Below are 17,885 nucleotides of genomic sequence, written 5' to 3'. Positions count from 1 at the left end.
TTTTTGGCAGGTGAATGACACTGTCCACTGGCATTATACCTACCATTCACCAGAGCCCCAGAAGAATTTTTTTCCCACTTGAATTACTCTCTCTTTTTAATCTGGTGACTGGTGTTGAATTACTATCTCTTTTTTGTCTGGTGACTGGTGTTGGGAACAGCTGTCACAGAAACACCTGGGCTGGGCAGGGGTGGCCAGCTCAATCTCCAGGAAGGGCAGTAAGTGGCCTTAGAAAGAGAGAGGCATGTGCTGCCCGCTGTCCAGCCTGACTGGCAGCCACCCCACAGTGATGCTCTACAGGTTGCAAGAGGAATTCATCCAGGGAGGAAACTAGAAGTGCCTCAGTTGCAAGGGCAGGCCTGAGGCCGAACCTCCGCCTGCAACTGGTTGTCCCTACCATTTCTCTGCAAGGAAGGGCTTCCAAGATCAGAACCTGGGAGAAAACGAGGCACATGCATCTCTCCATCTCTTCTTGGCAAACTCTGCATGGTTTTGCATTTCTGGGGGAGGCAGGGCTTTGGAGTAGTCCAGGTGGCAAAAGTGGTAAGGAATCTGCCTGCCAATGCTGGAGATGCAAGAGATGTCTCCATCCCTGGGTGGGGAAGATCCCCTGGAGGAGGAAACGGCAACCCACTCCAGTATTCTTGCCTGGAAAAGTCCATGGACTGAGGAGTCTGGCGGGCTACAGTTCATGGAGTCTAGAAGAGCTGGACATGTGAATGCACACACGGGGCTTTCAAGGAGACAGACAAGGCCCTGCACAGGGCAGTCCCTCTAAGGAAGCAGAGAAACAGCCAGGCAGTGGCTCCATGTGCCAGTAGGGAGGCCTGGGAGGAGGAGCACCTGCTGTCCTTAGACTCTGCATGTGGTTGGGAGTCTGAATCTATTGAAACAGCTCCTAGACTGTTCTTTCCTTTTTTTGGTCTATTTTTAAAAGTCTTTACTGAATTTGTTACATTATTGTTTCTGTTTTACCTTTCAGTTTTTTGACCCCGACCAGGGAATCGACCCTCATGTTGGAAGGTGAAGTCTTTGCAACTGGACCACCAGGGAAGTCCCAGTTCTTTATTGCTTGATCTAGCAGAGTGGATTCCCATCCATCCAGTGAGATTTGGATTGATGCCTGTTGTTTCTCTCTGGAGGCACATTGGCTGGACAACGCCAATGATTAATTTAACTTTTTTTTTTTCCATTAAAAAAGATGCTCAGCCCAATGTACACTCTTCTAGATTTATAAGACCCATGAGATCAATAGAAACCCAGCATGTCTGTGTTCTGCTTCCTGATTTCCTGTCCACCACACGCATGTAAAATCTCCCTTCTTGTTTTGCAGTGTGGACACTCACACCTTCCAGGAAGAACGTGGATCCCCAAATATTTCTTCTTGTTAATCATCTTTCCTCTATTTAAATCTATATTCTCTAAATATATGAGTCTTTTCAGCAAACAAAATACTAAAAAAAAAGTACCTAGATCTGGAAGTTGTAGGAAAAATATAGCTTAGTAATAGTTTGGGTTATTTTAAGTGACTACACTGATGCTTTGATGGTATACTCCCTGGGGTTATAGTAAAGTGACCACTTAAGTTTAAAGGGTTTGCAGATCTTATCAGGAATCAGTAGGTGACTTGCTGGATCAAAAGTCAGAGCCCAGATATTTACTGTGATTTCCTGTTAATATTTTTCCTCTGTCAAGGGATGCTATATGCCATATTTGGATTTGTGGGGAAAGTCATCAGGACAAAGATAATCTTAAGAAGGTGGCATGCTTGCTCTCATAAAGCTGTGGGTTTTGTGCGAGTTGCTGCCCTTTGGGCTTTTTGCCATCAGTTTTGTCCAGCAAGAACCCAAATGGCTCATTTCCACCCTCCAGTCAATGTCCTCAGCTGGAGCTGATTTTAAACTTTGCCAAGGCTCTCTGTCCCTGCTCCCTCTACCTTTTCTTTCTTGACACTTTGTCCTTTCAGACCTCAGTTCCTTCTTTTTCTCTCCAAAGTCACTCACCTTTGCCTGGTCCAGCCCCCACGCCTCATCTGTCTTTGACGTGAGCTGCAGCTTCTATAAAATGGGCCGTCTGGTATGTGTGCATGTGCAGGGTACCTGTGTGCCCTGGGTGTGGCCTACGTGCAGGCAGGTGTGTGTGTATGCCTGTGTCCTCCCACCACCGGGGGCACCAGAGCATTTAGGACACGCGCGATTCCCCACACAGGGCAGCTTACACTTACGTAGTTTGAGGCCAGGTCCGGGTGGAGGTAGTCAATTCCTGTAAAAAGACAAGAGCACAGGAACAGAGGGTTAATACCTGCCACGTGTTCTCAGGAAACCTACTCAAGAAGTCACCTTCTGTGTGGGCATCAGAAGATGGGGAGGGGGTGAGCGCTGGGCCCCTGCCTCAGGTACCCCTGGGGGAGGGCACTGCCCACCCTCACACCCCAGATGCAGAGCCAGTGGCCACCATATGTGTCAGAGGAGTGAAGCCAGTTACAGCTCAGGGCCCTAGCATAACACTTCTGACACAAATGTCAGCTAGTGGCCCCAAGATGGACGTCTCATCAGAGAAGTGATCTAAGAGAGATTTGTGGAAGTCCTGACATTTCTAAAGCATCAGCTGGCATTTCTTCTGAAGTGAAGCCTGCCCTGGGGAGGAAAAGTGATGATTATTTAACAGGGCTCAGACAACAGTGGATTAGGAGAGCATTGCCAGGCACGGAAATAACAAGAGAAACATGGCTTGGCGAGAAAAGCCATTAGGCAAAGGGCAAGTGGCTTCCTGGAGGTGTCCCAGGTGGGAACTGGTTCTTGTTTTTGCAGAAAGCTTTCCAGGGAGCCCGAGACTATGAGTCTTCTGGTGGGAGTCCTGTGCTTTCTCCTGCATGTGGCTTGTCTTATTGTCCAAGGGTCATTGCAACGGTAGGATTATGGTCCCTGACGCTGCTGGGATCCATCAACATGTAGATCTCAGAAAGCACTGAGGAACTTCAAAGGGCAAATTGCAAAGCTCTCATCCAGGTCTGTAGTATCATCTAATCATTGAAAAGCAGCAACAACATCAGAGCATCCAGCTCTCTCAGAAATTGGCTGGGTTCCTGCACTACCTAGTATCATGGTTATGAGTGTAGTCTTTGGAGTCAAAGACCAGAGTTTTAATTCCAACCATGCTGCTGACTGGCTGAGTGACTTCAGGCAAGGTACTTGGCTTCTCTGTGCTTCCTTTCTTCTCAACCGGTAGGGGTGAAAACAGTGTGGTCTTATTCCAGTAACTCTATTGGGTTGCAATATTTGCAAGCCAGAGGCATCATTAAGTCTTGATCATCATTAAGTGTCAATCATCTTTGCTGCATGCATAACAAGGCCGGGCCACATTGTAGCTTTGTCCTGCAAAAAAGAACTTGCATCCAAATGTATATTTTTAAAAGGAAGTTTTCCTTTTTTTTTTTTTTCTGGTTGCACAAGTAATTCCTGGACTGGGAGTCACTGATCTACTGATGTTTTCACATCAGAAGCAACTGCTATTGTTACTCTGCTTTCTACAGTTTGGGAGACGATAGCCAGGCCCTTCTCTTTCACCTCCTTTACCCTGCTCCCCAAAACTGCAGGAAGACAGGGGGAGGAAGATAAAAAGCTAATATTTTTAAAGTTTCAGACCGTTGTTCTGGACCCTGATTCAGAGATGTTAGTGTAGGCTGTGGGATGGAGCTGGGAATAAGCACAGGCTGTGAGACTACCAGATCCAGTTCTATCCGGGCTCAGGCACCGAAATGTTTATGTGACTCTGGCCGCATAGATTCTCTGAGTCTCAGCTTCCTCATCTTTGAAACAGAGGTACTGTTCTCCTCGAAAAGCAGTTTTCGAGGTCGGAGCCAGTTCACTGAAAGTGTTTAGCTTGCAGTAAACACATAACCAATTACATTCCTTGCATCCTCATCAGTACTTTCATTGACCACATTACTAGAGTTTTGTGGATGGTGTAGAAAGAAGAAATAATTCAAAAAGTCTACAGGCTTTATTGAGCTCCAAAATCACTGCAGACAGTGACTGCAGCCATGAAATGAAAAGATGCTTTCTCCTTGGGAGAAAAGCTATGACAAACCTAGACAGCATATTAAAAAGCAGAGACATCACTTTGCTGACAAAGGTCCATCTAGTCAAAGCTATGGTTTTTGCAGTAGTCATGTATGGATGTGAGAGTTGGACTATAACGCCAAAGAATTGATACTTTTGAACTGTGGTGTTAGAGGAGACTCTTGACAGTCCCTTGGATGGCAAGGAGATCAAATCAGTCAATCCTAAAGGAAATCAGTCCTGAATATTTATTGAAAGGACTGACGCTGAAGCTGCAGTTCCAATATTTTGGCCACCTGAGGCAAAGAGCTGACTCATTAGAAAGGACCTTGATGCTGGGAAAGGCTGAGGGCAGGAAGAGAAAGGAGTGACAGAGGATGAGTTGGTTGGATGGCATCACCGACTCCATGGACATGAGTGTAAGCAAACTCTGGGAGATAGTGAAGGACAGGGAAGCCTGGTGTGCTGCAATCCATGGGATCACAAAAGTCCAACATGACTGAGAGACTGAACAACAGCAGCAACTTGGTTTTAGAGTGTTGTGTTGAAATTAAATTGTCCTATATGTTTGTTGAAATTGGTAACATTTTGTGCACTCATTGTTAGGCAAAACATGTTGTTACAAACAGATAAGTTTAAAAGAAAAGATACACACACATGCAGAGAATAAGTTTCTTTTCCCCTAACAGTTAATTTTTAAAATATGGCTTCCTGTTCTGATGATTCAAGTTACTTAGGAGAGGAATTTTCTAAGATGTGGTAGTCTCATCTCTGTGATGGGAAAATATTGAAGCCAAGAGATAATTTGAAGACCGAAGGAAATCAGAATTAAAACAAGATAAATTTAGCCTAATTAAAATAAAAGATGTTTAATTAGGTTAAGTGGAAGACTGAATGTTAAGTTAGAACAGACACAGACTTTGGTCTGAGGAAGATTATTGACAGATGGATTAAGGATGACAGACATGATCCAGAAAAATAATAACAAACTAAGCATGAAAATGATAACCTGGTAATTAAATAGTATTTCAATGTTTTGGTATATTTGATTATCTTTTGAGGCGGAAGACACTGAATACATCTTCTTAATCAGCTTATTTATTTTTCAATTCTTGTATTATTAATGGATTCATTCCTGTTTTCATTCACAGGTTTATGGTCAGCAATGAATGCCAGGTGCTACGCAGGTCTTGGAAAAACAGACCATTTAGACACAGAACCTGAGCTGAACAGCCACCTAAGGCTTGCAGTCTACAGGGGGCGCTGACTCATCACCAGACCATCATGATGCAATATGGTGCGCAAATGACAAATACTTGGTTATACTTTAGTTCATAAATCACTGGTATCCTGTCATTAGTTTGAAAGTCTACTCTACAACAGTCCAAATCCTCAGGAATTGCTGACAGTTCTGGAGCCCTCAGGGAATCAACAAGGGGCTGCATGTGCATATCCTTAGTTACAATGTTAACAGTTCAGTTGAGACTTTGGAGGTTTTGTAAGAGCAAGGTGCCTGCCTGTGACCACTTTTAAGGGTGCTGCTCTGATCCCCCAGATGCTTGGTGATGAAATGGTGATTCCAGTATAACCTAGGCAGGTTCCCCCCAAACCTACATGCATCTTTCTCCTAGGTGAGCTGGCCTCAACCGTGGTGCTTTCTGAGCCAAAGCAGCAGGAAGGAAAAACAGGTAAGCTGCCCACAATGGCATGAGTGTGTGTGTACACATATACACATGCACTCACTCTTGTGAGAGCTCTTTTTTTTTCCTGTGAAAGCCCTCGGCCACTGGAGAAAGCTTTTGCCTCCACTTCAAAACATCTCACACCTCAGAAAGCACTGGGCATTGTTTTCATGTCGATATTTAATTGAGCCGGCACAAAGACACGCTGATTTTAAGCACGCTGTCTGTCCTTGTTTTCCATCAATCCTGCTTCAAAGGCTTGCTTTAGAGAACATCATATTCTTTGAGGATCTTGAGAAGAGAAAGGCTCCATTGCTTCATTTCTGTACAGACTTTATAGGTACTTGGACCAATACTGCCCAGCAGAGCTTTTATGGAGGATCCAGACGGCTGATGAGAGGTGAAAGTGCATCCCCAATGAGAAGCCTGCAGGGTAGAGGTACTCCAGAATCTCGGCAGAGCCAATGGCACGTGTAGTTAGAAAAACAGCAGTTCATCAAACCCTTTGGCTTTCATATCATGATCTATAAAAAATAAAGCTCCGCTAAATCTTTGTCGGGCAGGCATGTGGGATAGAATTAACATTACAGGGGGGCAAGTATAGTAAACTGTGATCAGTTTGCTTTACCAGGGCTCATTCTGAAGGCAGCAATAAAGTCAAAATGCTTTGGGGGATCTAGAGCCACACTGCCTAATGGAACTTTCTGTGATGATAGAAATGAAGTGGAATTGAATTGCCACTAGCCCCATGTGGTTATTGAGACCTTGAAATTAAGTGAATGTGATTGAGGAATTGAATTTTTAATTGTATTTAGCTTTAACTAATTAAAACTTAAATATAAATAGCCACATATGGCTAGTGGCTACTACATTGAACAGTGTGGATCTAGAGACATAGGTGGTAAATATAAACAGGTTTAGAAGCTGTTTCAAGGTGAGATATAAGCAGTATTTGTTGTTGCTGTTATTTAGTCGCTAAATCCTGTCTGGCTCTTTTGTGACCCGCATGGACTGTAGCCTGCCAGGCTCCTCTATCTGTGGGATTTCCCAGGCAAGAATGCTGGAGTGGATTGCCATTTCCTTCCCCAGGAGATCTTCCCAACCCAGGGATCGAACCCACGTCTCTTGCATTGGCAGGTGGATTCTTTACCACAGGAGCCACCAGGGGAAGTCCAGTGGCCCCAGTGAGAAATTATAATTCAGTGGTTGTCAACTTTCATTTGTTCATTAAAAAAATGTAAACTTATTAACTCAGTACATATTTGTGAAGGTCTTGAGGATCACTGACGTGAGGAGGGTGAGGATGTCCGCACAGTATACATGACCATGCCCAGCCTCTGGCCCTCCTACCTCTGACTCCCGAACGATGGATCTTTTCCGTTCCAAAGACATGCAAAAGACACACTTGGTTCCAGATGAATGAAGCTTTTGGAATACTCACCATCGTCCATAATTCCAATGGTAACACCTTTCCCTGTGTATCCCAGCTCCCAGGCTTCTGCCACATTCAAGTCGAGACCGGGAGTACCATCAGCTTGCCCGGTATTGATCTGGTTCAGGAATGCCAAAGCAGAGGCTCTTATTAGTTTGGTGTAGATGGTAAAGCACCAGATGGTAAGCATTTGCTTGACACACTCTGCAGCCACCTGATATTTCAGGGCCAGATCAGAGGTCACGTCTTCCATGAAACAGGACTTAGGGGTGTTCCCTCCATCCACCTCTTCTAGTCTGCTCCTTCTGTTTTTTGATACACAGAACACCGGTATTTTCTGTCTCATGGAAATATTCAAATGCAATTTCTGTCTCCCTACCTCATTACTGGATCATCATCTTTAAACTCCTGAGGGCCAACATTGCAAGAAACCCTCCCCAGTTTAGAATTAAGTGCTCACAACTCTTGTAGCTCTGTATTTATTCCTCACTTTCAGAATTTAGTTCGTATTGTCTTGCTTTATTCTGATTGAATAATTTCCTCACTAAATAATAATATCCTTTGCAAGAGGGAGCATGCTCTATTTACCTTTTTAAGTTCAATATCCCCACACCAAGTCTCGCTTAAAATTATTTGTTGAACTGAATTAAAGACAGCTGCCTCACCTTTAGTGCAAGTTCTAATATAAGAAATAAAAAAAGCCTTCCGCCTTAAAAAAATCAAAAAAGAAAGAAAAGGAAAAAAGAAAAATTCCATACAAATATGTTCACTACCCTCTTCTTATGCATTTTTGTCCTGCAGAGATTCTCTCAAAGATAAATCATTAAAAAAAAAATAGGGAAGTTAGAGCTGGTATTGACAGATGCCCACAGTGACAAGTAGCTGGTACGATGCTGCTGAAAGATGTAAATATCATTCAGTTCAGTTCAGTTCAGTTGCTCAGTAGTGTCTGACTCTTTGCGACCCCATGAATCGCAGCAAGCCAGGCCTCCCTGTCCATCACCAACTCCCGGAGTTCACTCAAACTCATGTCCATTGAGTCAGTGATGCCTTCCAGCCATCTCATCCTCTGTTGTCCCCTTCTTCTCCTGCCCCCAATCCCTTCCAGCATCAGAGTCTTTTCCAATGAGTCAACTCTTATTAGGGCTCTTTATAGAAATGACTACTCTTCTCCTAAGCACATGTGAAGATGACACCTCATGCCCTGGAAGTTAGAACCATGTGACTGGTTTTGGCCAATGGAATGTGAGTTTACATGCCATTCATCACGTCCAGGCAGAAACTTTAAGAGCCAGTGCGTGATTTGCTTTTCTCCCGCCATTGAGTTGCTCCTGTAACCAGGGATTGGGATGCAGCTAAGATGAAGCCTGGGTACCTAAGGGATTTCAAAGTGTTGGATGCATAACGTGAGTGAGAAACAAGCTTTGATGTTGTTATTCCACTCTGATTTGTGGGTTGTTTGTTATTGTAAGATACCTAGGCAATCCTAACACACATAAACTCATTCAGTTACCCAGACTGGATTTATAGAATTCCCTGCCCTGAAGCCTAGAGCGTAGTCCAGCTCTGAAACTCCAAAGGAAAAATTGTGATGCATTCCTACAATGGGCTGTTTATAAATTACAAACATTTACAAATTAGTCACCCCTTCCGTTCCATATACCCTGTGGTTTGGGTTGGTTTGGAGGCATGTGAGCCCGTCTCTTTTAAACATAACCCAACCCACCCAAATAGGTTGTGAAAATATATTTGTTTCACCAGACAGACTAGGATTCTGTGCCTTGAATCCTACATCAGTTAAGCTCTACTGAATTGACTGCCTTTATTGTAGGAAGCACCAATAGGTGGTACTCCTGCAACTTTAGTCTCTGAGTTTTCTTGCTTGTCCCTTGTGAAGTCACCCCACTCTTTTCTCTTACACCTGTGGCCCCATCCTTGCCTCCCAGTCCTCTGCCTTTGGAGGCCCTGGTTACTCCTCCCAGAACTTTGACTTGACTTTCACATGTTTCTGCAAGTCTTCACTTATACACTGGTCTGGGAGAAACCGAGCAGCTCTTGGTAGTTGCTTTGAACCCAGAAGGTCATGGCTGTTTAGCAGTTCCAGAAAGAAAGCCGATTAGAGAATGAGATGTGTGGAAGGTGATGGAAAATCAATACTGATCAGAGGGGACAGAAAAGTTCCCCCAAGCTGGTGCTGGCTAGCATCCCACAGACTAATGAGGAAATAGAAATGCATCTTTTGTCTGAAGTCCCAGGATGAGAACCGTTATGAAAGGGACGGAGATGCTTACCAGGTACCATTGCTTCGTGAAAAGAGGGTCATTCACGTTGATGTCGATCTCGTTGATGTCTCTGTACCCTCGCTTTTTCCGGTTGAATCCTTCCTGCTGCAAGGCCCTCTTTACCTGGAATGACAATGCCTGAGTGTTACCTGACTATTGGTCGAACACCCCTCTTTTAGAATTCATTTCCACAAATTCAAATTCCGTTTGTATATAATGTTTTTTTTTTTTTTTTCATTCCCTCAGTAGAAGCTGAGCTCATCTCATGAACACTCTTACTTTCTGATTATTTCCTAAGATAATTTACTATTATTTGCATTGAACAAAAAGGCCATGGGGATGGCCTTCAGTGAGTTTTGTGAGAATAAGAATTAGGTGGAGATAAGGTGGTAGGGGGCATTAGGTGAAATAAAACAATGAAACATTTGCATTAAGGGAATGAATGTGATTTCAGAGAGGGAGGGGGTGGACCCATCACAGCCTAGTTTTCTGGAGGCACCATAATGAAGAGGAAAAGTTAAAATTTTACAGAAAATTTACCTCCTGCTCCTTCTGCCTCTGTAACCCAGCTTGCTCCTTACAAAGTCTGGATCACATAGGTCTCAGAAAGTGGGGACTCACAATACTAGGAACTGGAGCTTATCTCACTCACCCTTGTCCTGCTCTTTGCAATCGCTCTAGCCCCTGCAAACCTGCTTAATCATGCCTGTCTGTGTATAAAAAGCTCTGTAACCCCTTTGTTCGGGGCTCAGAGCTTGGAGTGTTAACTCTTCCGGAAGCCCACCAGCGAAATAAACCTGAGTTCTCCAACTCTCTGAGTATGGTGCTTGGTTTCTCCAGTACTGGTTTCTGCAACAACAGTAGCCACTTTTATTGACAATCCTGTACTATCACATTTGGGAATCAGCCAAAACCAAACATCAAAACAAGAAAAAAAGAAAAACCTGCCCGACAAGCCAGTAAGTCCACAACAAAGTTCTAGAAGGTGAGTGAGGGAACCTCAAAGATAAATTGGTGCTCTCTTTGCAATGCTGACACTTCTTCTGGGGACAGTCAGATTGAACCCCAAGCCCTTGGATGGAAATGAAACTTAGGAGCTGAATCAGGAGGCTCCTGGCAACAGCTGGGCTTTGTCCCAAAAGGGAAGCTTTCTTTCCACTTGGGCAAAAACAAACTCATCATGCAGTAGCTGTAGCTGAACATCTACCTGCTCCAGGACTATGCAAATGGGTAAAAGGGTATGTTCTGGATGCTGTTAATTTTTTACAATTATATTTTGTTGCCAAAGGTTCATTTCTCCTTCTGCCATATTCCCCAGTATATTGGGAGGATGACCTCAAGTCCACTGGGTTCTGTGTTTGTGGAAGTGAAATTCCAGGCACCAACCTCTTGTAAAGGAACCGAAGCCTCTCTGCCTCAGAAGGTGTCTCTCTTCCAGGGTCTGAATCATGGGGAAATGGTGTGAGGGCAGAAAGGACCCTTGGAGGGTGTTTATCTCAGAGGCTCACTCACCAGACCCCACCCCCTAAAGGATCCTTGCCACTGTTGGCCACAGCCCAGCCTGGAGCCCCCCAGGACCAATCCTTCAGCCTCCCACAGACCATGAGCTCCGCACCACTTTCCAACAGATTCACTTTCACTTACATGATTCAGAATCAATTTCTGTTGCCTACACCCATGAACTCAGATACGGGACGAGGGAAAACAGAAGACTCCACGTTAGGAGTGAAGCTGGAAGGGGGTGAATAGAGAGACCACAGGCATGACTGAAAACCCTCCCTTTCCTTGCTGCCCTGGGAGGTGAGGGAGGCTGCGGCTGAGCAGTTCCTCACTTTCCTGCTCCACACGTGGACACAGGAAGGCCCGGGCTTATTCGCCAGAAAAATTCTCAATTCTGCAAGAAACTGTCCATGTAGAGAAGTTGTGGGTGTGCCATTTGCTCTGTGACTTCTTTGTGGGGAATGGGGAGTCCAACAAGAGACATTCCCTGTGATACAGTTAACCCCTACCCCTTGAAAGTGAGGTGAATGTGTTTGTCACTCAGTTGTATCCAACTCATTGTGACCCCACAGACTGTAGCCCGCCAGGCTCCTCTGTCCATGGGATTCTCCAGGCTAGAATAGAGGAGCAGATTGCCATTTCCTACTCCAAGCAATCTTCCCCACCCAGGGATTGAACCTGCATCTCTTTACCACTGAAACTCTGGGAAGCCCTTAATTTACTACCTCAAGCTTCAATTCTATTTAGATTCTTCACAGATTGGGCACTCCAAACCTGAATTTCTTTGTCCTGACAATTCTTCACAAATTTATTGTTTCTTTGTCTAAAAAGCATAAAAGCTGCCTGCTTTGGCCACTTCTTAGGTCCTATGGATTCTATGAGACCTCCATGTGCATGAATTAAATTTTGTTTCTTTTTCTCCCATTAATCTGTCTCATGTCCATTTTAGTATTAGACCAGCCATGGGAACCTGTGAGTAGCACAAGGGAGGTTTCTTCCTCCCCTACACTCTCAACCTGTAAAGAGCCACCAAATGCCCCCTCTCAAAGCTTCTGGTTACTAGAATTTCCAGTACAGGAACTGGAGCTTGCCTGCCCATCCTGAATGCCCATCTTCCCATTTTGGTCCCACACCCAAGTCTTCACCTGCTCTGCTCTCAGATGGGGACCTTGCCTGGCCTCCCCTGGTTGGCGGTGGCCCCATCATATAGACTTATGTTGGAAAACTCTGCAGGTTGTTCCCAGAAGCATGAGACCAGGAAGACTATCTCAGATTCCATCTTTTCCAATAACAGTGGAGGAATGGCTGTCACAACGTCACTTCAAACTCAGAACAAGTGCATTCTAATGAAAAGGCTGTCTAACTTCATTTCCATAAAATTAATTTTTAATTTCATAAATTAGTTTTTAATGGAGACCAGCGATGCTTTGGAATGCCATGCTTACTGGACAGCATCCTCCTTGTAACTCAGAAGCACCGCAGTGTGACTTGAGAGGTCTATAGTTTTGCACCTTATGTTATTAAAAACCAAGAATCCTAAGACTGCAGAGTGCTTTCTGATTCATGTCCTCAGTGAAGATCATAGTTAGAGTTCCAAGAGGGATGAACACCTTTAAGACATATATTTTCACTTGTTACACAAAAAACTAGATAACAGCGTTTCCCCTACAATGGTACCATATACTGCCATCAGTTGCTTTTGCATTTTGGTTCTTGTCCAATCCTAACTTGCATTTAAACCTAATTTTTACATAATAGTAATCACATCATTGATAAAATTGGGCACCCTTTCTTTATTGAGTATCTGACCATAAGAATTTTAATACATTGCTACATAGCTCTCATCTTTTAATTTTTAATGGCTTCCTAAACATTCCATAGAGGAATGTACCATAACTTATACAACGAGTTCCCTCTTAGTGGTCATTTAATTGTTTTCTATTGTAAGTGAAATTGCCATAAGCAGAGAGATGAGGTTATAAACTATTTTTAAAGACCTCTGGGGAAGGTTTCAGTGTTACAATTCTACGTGTGATAAAGCTCTTAATGTCAGAAAAGTATTTCCTAGCATCTATAATCTTCCCTCACATTATAACTAAAAGACCAGTTTTATTCTCTTTTCTTCCTCCTATGAACTGTAACCTTTCACAGATGATTCCTTTCATTATCACTTAGATGTAGGACCAATGACACGCATAAAACTTAACCATGGCTTCTCGCCTTTTCAAAAAAAAAAAAAAATATATATATATATATATAACATACAGTTAGCTTCGGTATTTAGTTTTAGAATGCTCCCCCAAGTTGGTTCATTGACTTAAACATTTATACAAATAAAAAAATATGAGAAAGCAGGTGTATGTGTTACTGGGTATTATTTTATTACAAATGAACAGATGGATATTCTACGATTCAGGTTCAGGTTTTAAACCTTAATTGGAAACATGTACAAACACAGATTTTGCTGGAACAACTCCACCTACTGCCTTCCCTTCCTTGTGTCTCCCCTCAATGAAGAGATTTTCAGTCCACAAACGTTTTTGTGAATCTACAATATGCTAGTTACAGACGGTACTAGGGTGAGGCAGACATCCCTGCATGTTGGCATACTCTTTTACAAGTTGCATTAACAAGGTACTTTCACTACATTTAATCTTCCCTGGTGGCTCAGATGGCAAAGAATCTGCCTGTTATGCAGGAGACCAGGGTTCGATCCCTGGGTAAGAAAGACCTCTTGGAGAAGGGATGGCAACCCACTCTGGTATTCTTGCCTAGAGAATCCCATGGAAAAAGGAGTCTGGTGGGCTACACTCCATGAGGTTGTAAAGAGTTGGACACAACTGAGCAACTAACACTTTCAGTTTCAAAGGAACTTGAGGAAACAAAGGTTCAGAGACCATTGGCCAAAAATTGAAAACATGGCAGTCACCCAAGTTGATCAGTTCTAAATGCTGTGAACTTTCCGCTAAAGCACACAGCCTCTCCCTGAGGCATGGAACATAGTCGACCTTCACCGCCTATAACTTCCTAAGGATCGGGGCAGGGATCACTTCCCTGCCAAGCTGATAATTAAATGGGCTTCCCTGGTGGCTCAGATGGTAAAGTGTCTGCCTGTACTTCGGGAGACCCGGGTTCAATCCCTGGGTTGGGAAGATCTCCTGGAGAAGGAAATGGCAATCCATTCCAGCACTCTTGCCTGGAAAATCCCCTGGAGAAGGAAATGGCAATCCATTCCAGCACTCTTGCCTGGAAAATCCCATGGACGGAAGAGCCTGGTAGGCTACAGTCCATGGGGTCGCAGAGAGTGGGACACGACTGACCTTCACCGCCTATAACTTCCTAAGGATCAGGGCAGGGATCACTTCCCTGCTCGGCTGATAATTAAATAGCTGATAATTAGCACTGACTGTGCTGGGCAAGGGAGAGGCCAGGAGAAAGGGGAGCAATCTAGGAATCTGCCTCCAAAGGGTGGGAGAACACCTAGGCTTGCAGTGAGCCTGTGAAGAAAAACCATAAAACACAGAACTAACGTGGTGCTGAGGGCACTTGGTTTGTGATCTGTGATGCTATTGATTGTGTCACACTATGCTTTTCTGTGTCATGGGCGTGCTTAGTTGCTCAGTTGTGTCTGACATGTTGTGACCCCATAGACCATAGCCCACCAGGCTCCTCTGTCCATGGGATTCTCCAGGCATGAATACTGGAGTGGGTTGCCATGCCCTCCTCCAGGGGAACTTCCCAACCCAGGAATTGAACTCAAGTCTCTGGTGTCTTCTACACTGGCAGGCCGATTCTTTACCAATGAGCCTATTACAGGTTGACCTATGTCCCCTAGAAGATATGTTGAAGTTGTCACCCCTGGTAGCTCCAAAAGTGATTGAGTTTGGGGACGGGGCCATTGTAGATGTGATTAGTTCAGGTGAGGGCAGCCTGGGTCCTAATACAGTACAGCTGGTGTCCTCATAAGAAGAGGATGCACACACACACACACACACATACACACACACACTGTGGTGATGTTTATAGACTATGTCATCAGGATAAACTCATCGCTGGGTAGGACTTTAAATTCTCATCGGCAGTTACTGCCAAACGCCCCCCAGAAAGCTTATACTGAATTGCATGCTCACTGACAGTGCATGAGAGTGTGGGGAACCTGAACATGTGTGACCCTCAGACACCCTAACATGGCTATTCTGTTTTGGGGGCCTGGGGTGCCGCCTGGGAACCTGTTCTTGAAGAACTCCTAGAGGGTCACGCCGTGTGTCCTGGACTGAGGTCTCTGGGAGACTCCAAACTCCAAGATCCCCTCCTGATTCTCTGGTGCATCAGTGATGCAGGAAGCAGAGGTTCCAAGCCTGGATGAACAGAGCAGTAGACTCGGCCCTGGCCTCCATGTCTCTCGAACTTTCCAGGTGACTCCTCAGAGCCCGGGGCTTGAGCAGCTGTGTGCTAGACTCCTCTACCCCCCCGCTTCTTGTCTCTTGACCCCGTCCTGACACATCACAGAGAAACGAAATTGAACTATGGATGAGAGAGGGACAAAGTGCATCTACACTAAGCAACTTCAAGGGTGTGCTCTCTGGAGGAGACCAAACCCAAACCCATAAGAAAATACATTGTATTTGCTTACAAAAAATTAAATCTCTTCTTATTCATCTCAGGCTGCTTGCTGGGAGGTGGGGGAGGGGAGACTGAGAAGGGGTGGGGAGTGGGAAGAATATCCAGAATGCAGCAAATTGTCCAAAGAACACAGCTCTTAAAAATAAAAATTAAAACTCTCTTAATTTGTACAGTAAATTACCTAGCCTGTATCAGCTGAGGACTTTCTTTTCCTGATAGGTTCAGACAAAACAGAAATAGCTCTTCCGGAAACATTGTGCCCAATACATCAGCTAGAACATCCGTGGGTGGACTTGACATTAAGTCCACAAGGGGTGCAGGGTGAAGGCTGGAGTCAGATGGCCCTCTGGCCCCTGGCCTGATTATCTGTCATGACTCTCCTGGGGTGGGGAAAGGACCCTCGTTTCTGGTGCATGAGATGCCAGAGCCATGCTGGGGGGCTGTCCTTTTAAGTTTTGAGCTGCTGGGGAGAATTGAAATGTATTGAGTTGGTCTTCATCTCATGGGAAGAACGATATAGCTTGACTTTTATTGAATATAAAACGTGGAAGAAGAGGCTGTGTGGCATTGTGGACAAGAGCTGGTCTTTGGGACAGACAGGTGTGAATTAGAGACTCTGATATACCTACTGTTCACTATCATGAGATCTCAAGCAAGCTACAGAAAGTATTTGAGGCTCACTTTTTTCACCTGTAAAATGGACGTGAGACCTAGTACCCACTCACACTGATTGAGCTGACTGTGTGCCAGGAGGTGTTTCAGACCTTTATGTACATCATCTCAGATAATTTTCACAACAATCTTGGGGCAGAAGAGGGATTAGGAGCGAAGGCACGAAAAGTCATGCAGGGAGCCAAAGGAGGAGCCATGAGTCAGATCTGTTACAGGTTGAATTATGACCCCCTGAAAAAAGTCACATGTCAGTGCTCTCACCCCCAGTGTGTCAGAATGTGATCGGATTTTTTTTTTTTTTTGAGGAAATGTCTTAGATAATTCTGTTAAAATGAGGTCACTAAGGTGAGCCTTAATCCATTATGGCTGGTGTCCTTTATAAGAAGAGGAAATCTGAACAAGGACCCATGGAGGAAAGATATAAAGGTATAGGATGAAGATGGCCACCTCCAACTCTTTGCAACTCTATGGACTGTAGCTGCCTGGCTCCTCTGTCCATGGAATTCTCCACGCAAGAATACTGGAGTGGTTTGCCATTCCTTTCTCCTGGGCATCTTCCTGACCCAGGGGTTGAACCTAGGTCTCCCGCAATGCAAGCAGATTCTTTACCATCTGAGCCACCAGAGAAGCCCCTCAAAGCAGCTCAGCGTGTCTTTAATTCACTCTTCCTGCTCTTAGCTAGTGGAAGACAAATCAAGTTCAACATGGTGAGAGTAACCAGCTGAAGTCATTCTCATGGGTGTCTTAACTGCAGAAGACCCCCTGCAGGAAAAGCACATAACCACCTCTCTCCCTGTAAATTTCCAAGGCAGCATGTTAGCTCTGTGTTTGAACCAAGGAGCTGAAAACAGTTCATCAAACAAGAAACCCAGAAAGGCCATCACTGCTGGATAAGGTGGGAGATTATGGAAGAGGGAGGCCACATAAACTCAGATATTCCAATTCATCACTTTCCACCAATCATTGGCCTTAGCTGTCAAGATCTGGAGGCAGAGGTCTGTGGAGGGAAGACTTGACCCATGGGCGTCCTTCACCCGAGGTGGGGACAGGGAGCCAGCAGAGAACATTCAGAGAGTCTGGCGGCTTAATTTCCTCCTTGAGTAGGCAGGTATGACTTCTCTGCAAGTCCAATTATAGGCAAATCACAGGGCTTAACTTTTCAAAGAACAGGGAGTTAAGCCATAACGAAGGTTGAATGCACGGTATTGATTTCCCTCATTTAGAGAGGTTTGCCCATCTTTCAAGAATGAAGGCGATCAATTGAGAAGAGAGGATACGGTTGTGTGCCTCCGGCCACAGTTCCAGTCACTGCCTCTCAGTGACAAGATATTAACAAATTGCTATCTATCATCTAAAGCTGTGTATACAAGATATACTTTGAGCTAAGTCAGTGTAATTAGGGAGGGATCAAAAGATGCTTCTAGCAGAGCGAAGGACAGAGACCAGAGATGGGAATGCCTGTAGGAGGTAAACTACAGCTGGAAGGTGTGTGTAATGTCTTGATCTCAAAATTCCTCTTGACGTTCTCTTTCCACAGAGAATGTCACAAGTTGGGTTTCTGGGATTTTATTACAAAAAATAACATTAAAAGGTGGTAGGAGCTGTGCCAGGTGTTGGAGCAGGGCTGGTTAGA

The 17,885-nt window shown here is 44.6% G+C and overlaps 1 protein-coding gene across 2 annotated transcripts in view; it reads right to left on the bottom strand.

Annotated features, from left to right (window-relative positions):
- PCSK2 (proprotein convertase subtilisin/kexin type 2) overlaps nucleotides 1-17,885 on the bottom strand; it is a 241,550-nt gene that overhangs the window by 97,957 nt on the left and 125,708 nt on the right. For both annotated transcript variants that reach the window (XM_055544038.1, XM_055544039.1), the window contains 3 exons: nucleotides 9,467-9,580; nucleotides 7,185-7,293; nucleotides 2,225-2,262 (listed from right to left, as the gene is read on the bottom strand). In XM_055544038.1, the coding sequence (XP_055400013.1) occupies nucleotides 2,225-2,262; nucleotides 7,185-7,293; nucleotides 9,467-9,580 (261 nt within the window). The remainder of the gene's footprint in view (nucleotides 1-2,224; nucleotides 2,263-7,184; nucleotides 7,294-9,466; nucleotides 9,581-17,885) is intronic.

This window comes from Bubalus kerabau, chromosome 13 (assembly GCF_029407905.1).
Source record: "Bubalus kerabau isolate K-KA32 ecotype Philippines breed swamp buffalo chromosome 13, PCC_UOA_SB_1v2, whole genome shotgun sequence".
Taxonomy (NCBI): Eukaryota; Metazoa; Chordata; class Mammalia; order Artiodactyla; family Bovidae; genus Bubalus; species Bubalus kerabau.
This window is presented reverse-complemented; position numbering and strand designations above follow the sequence as displayed.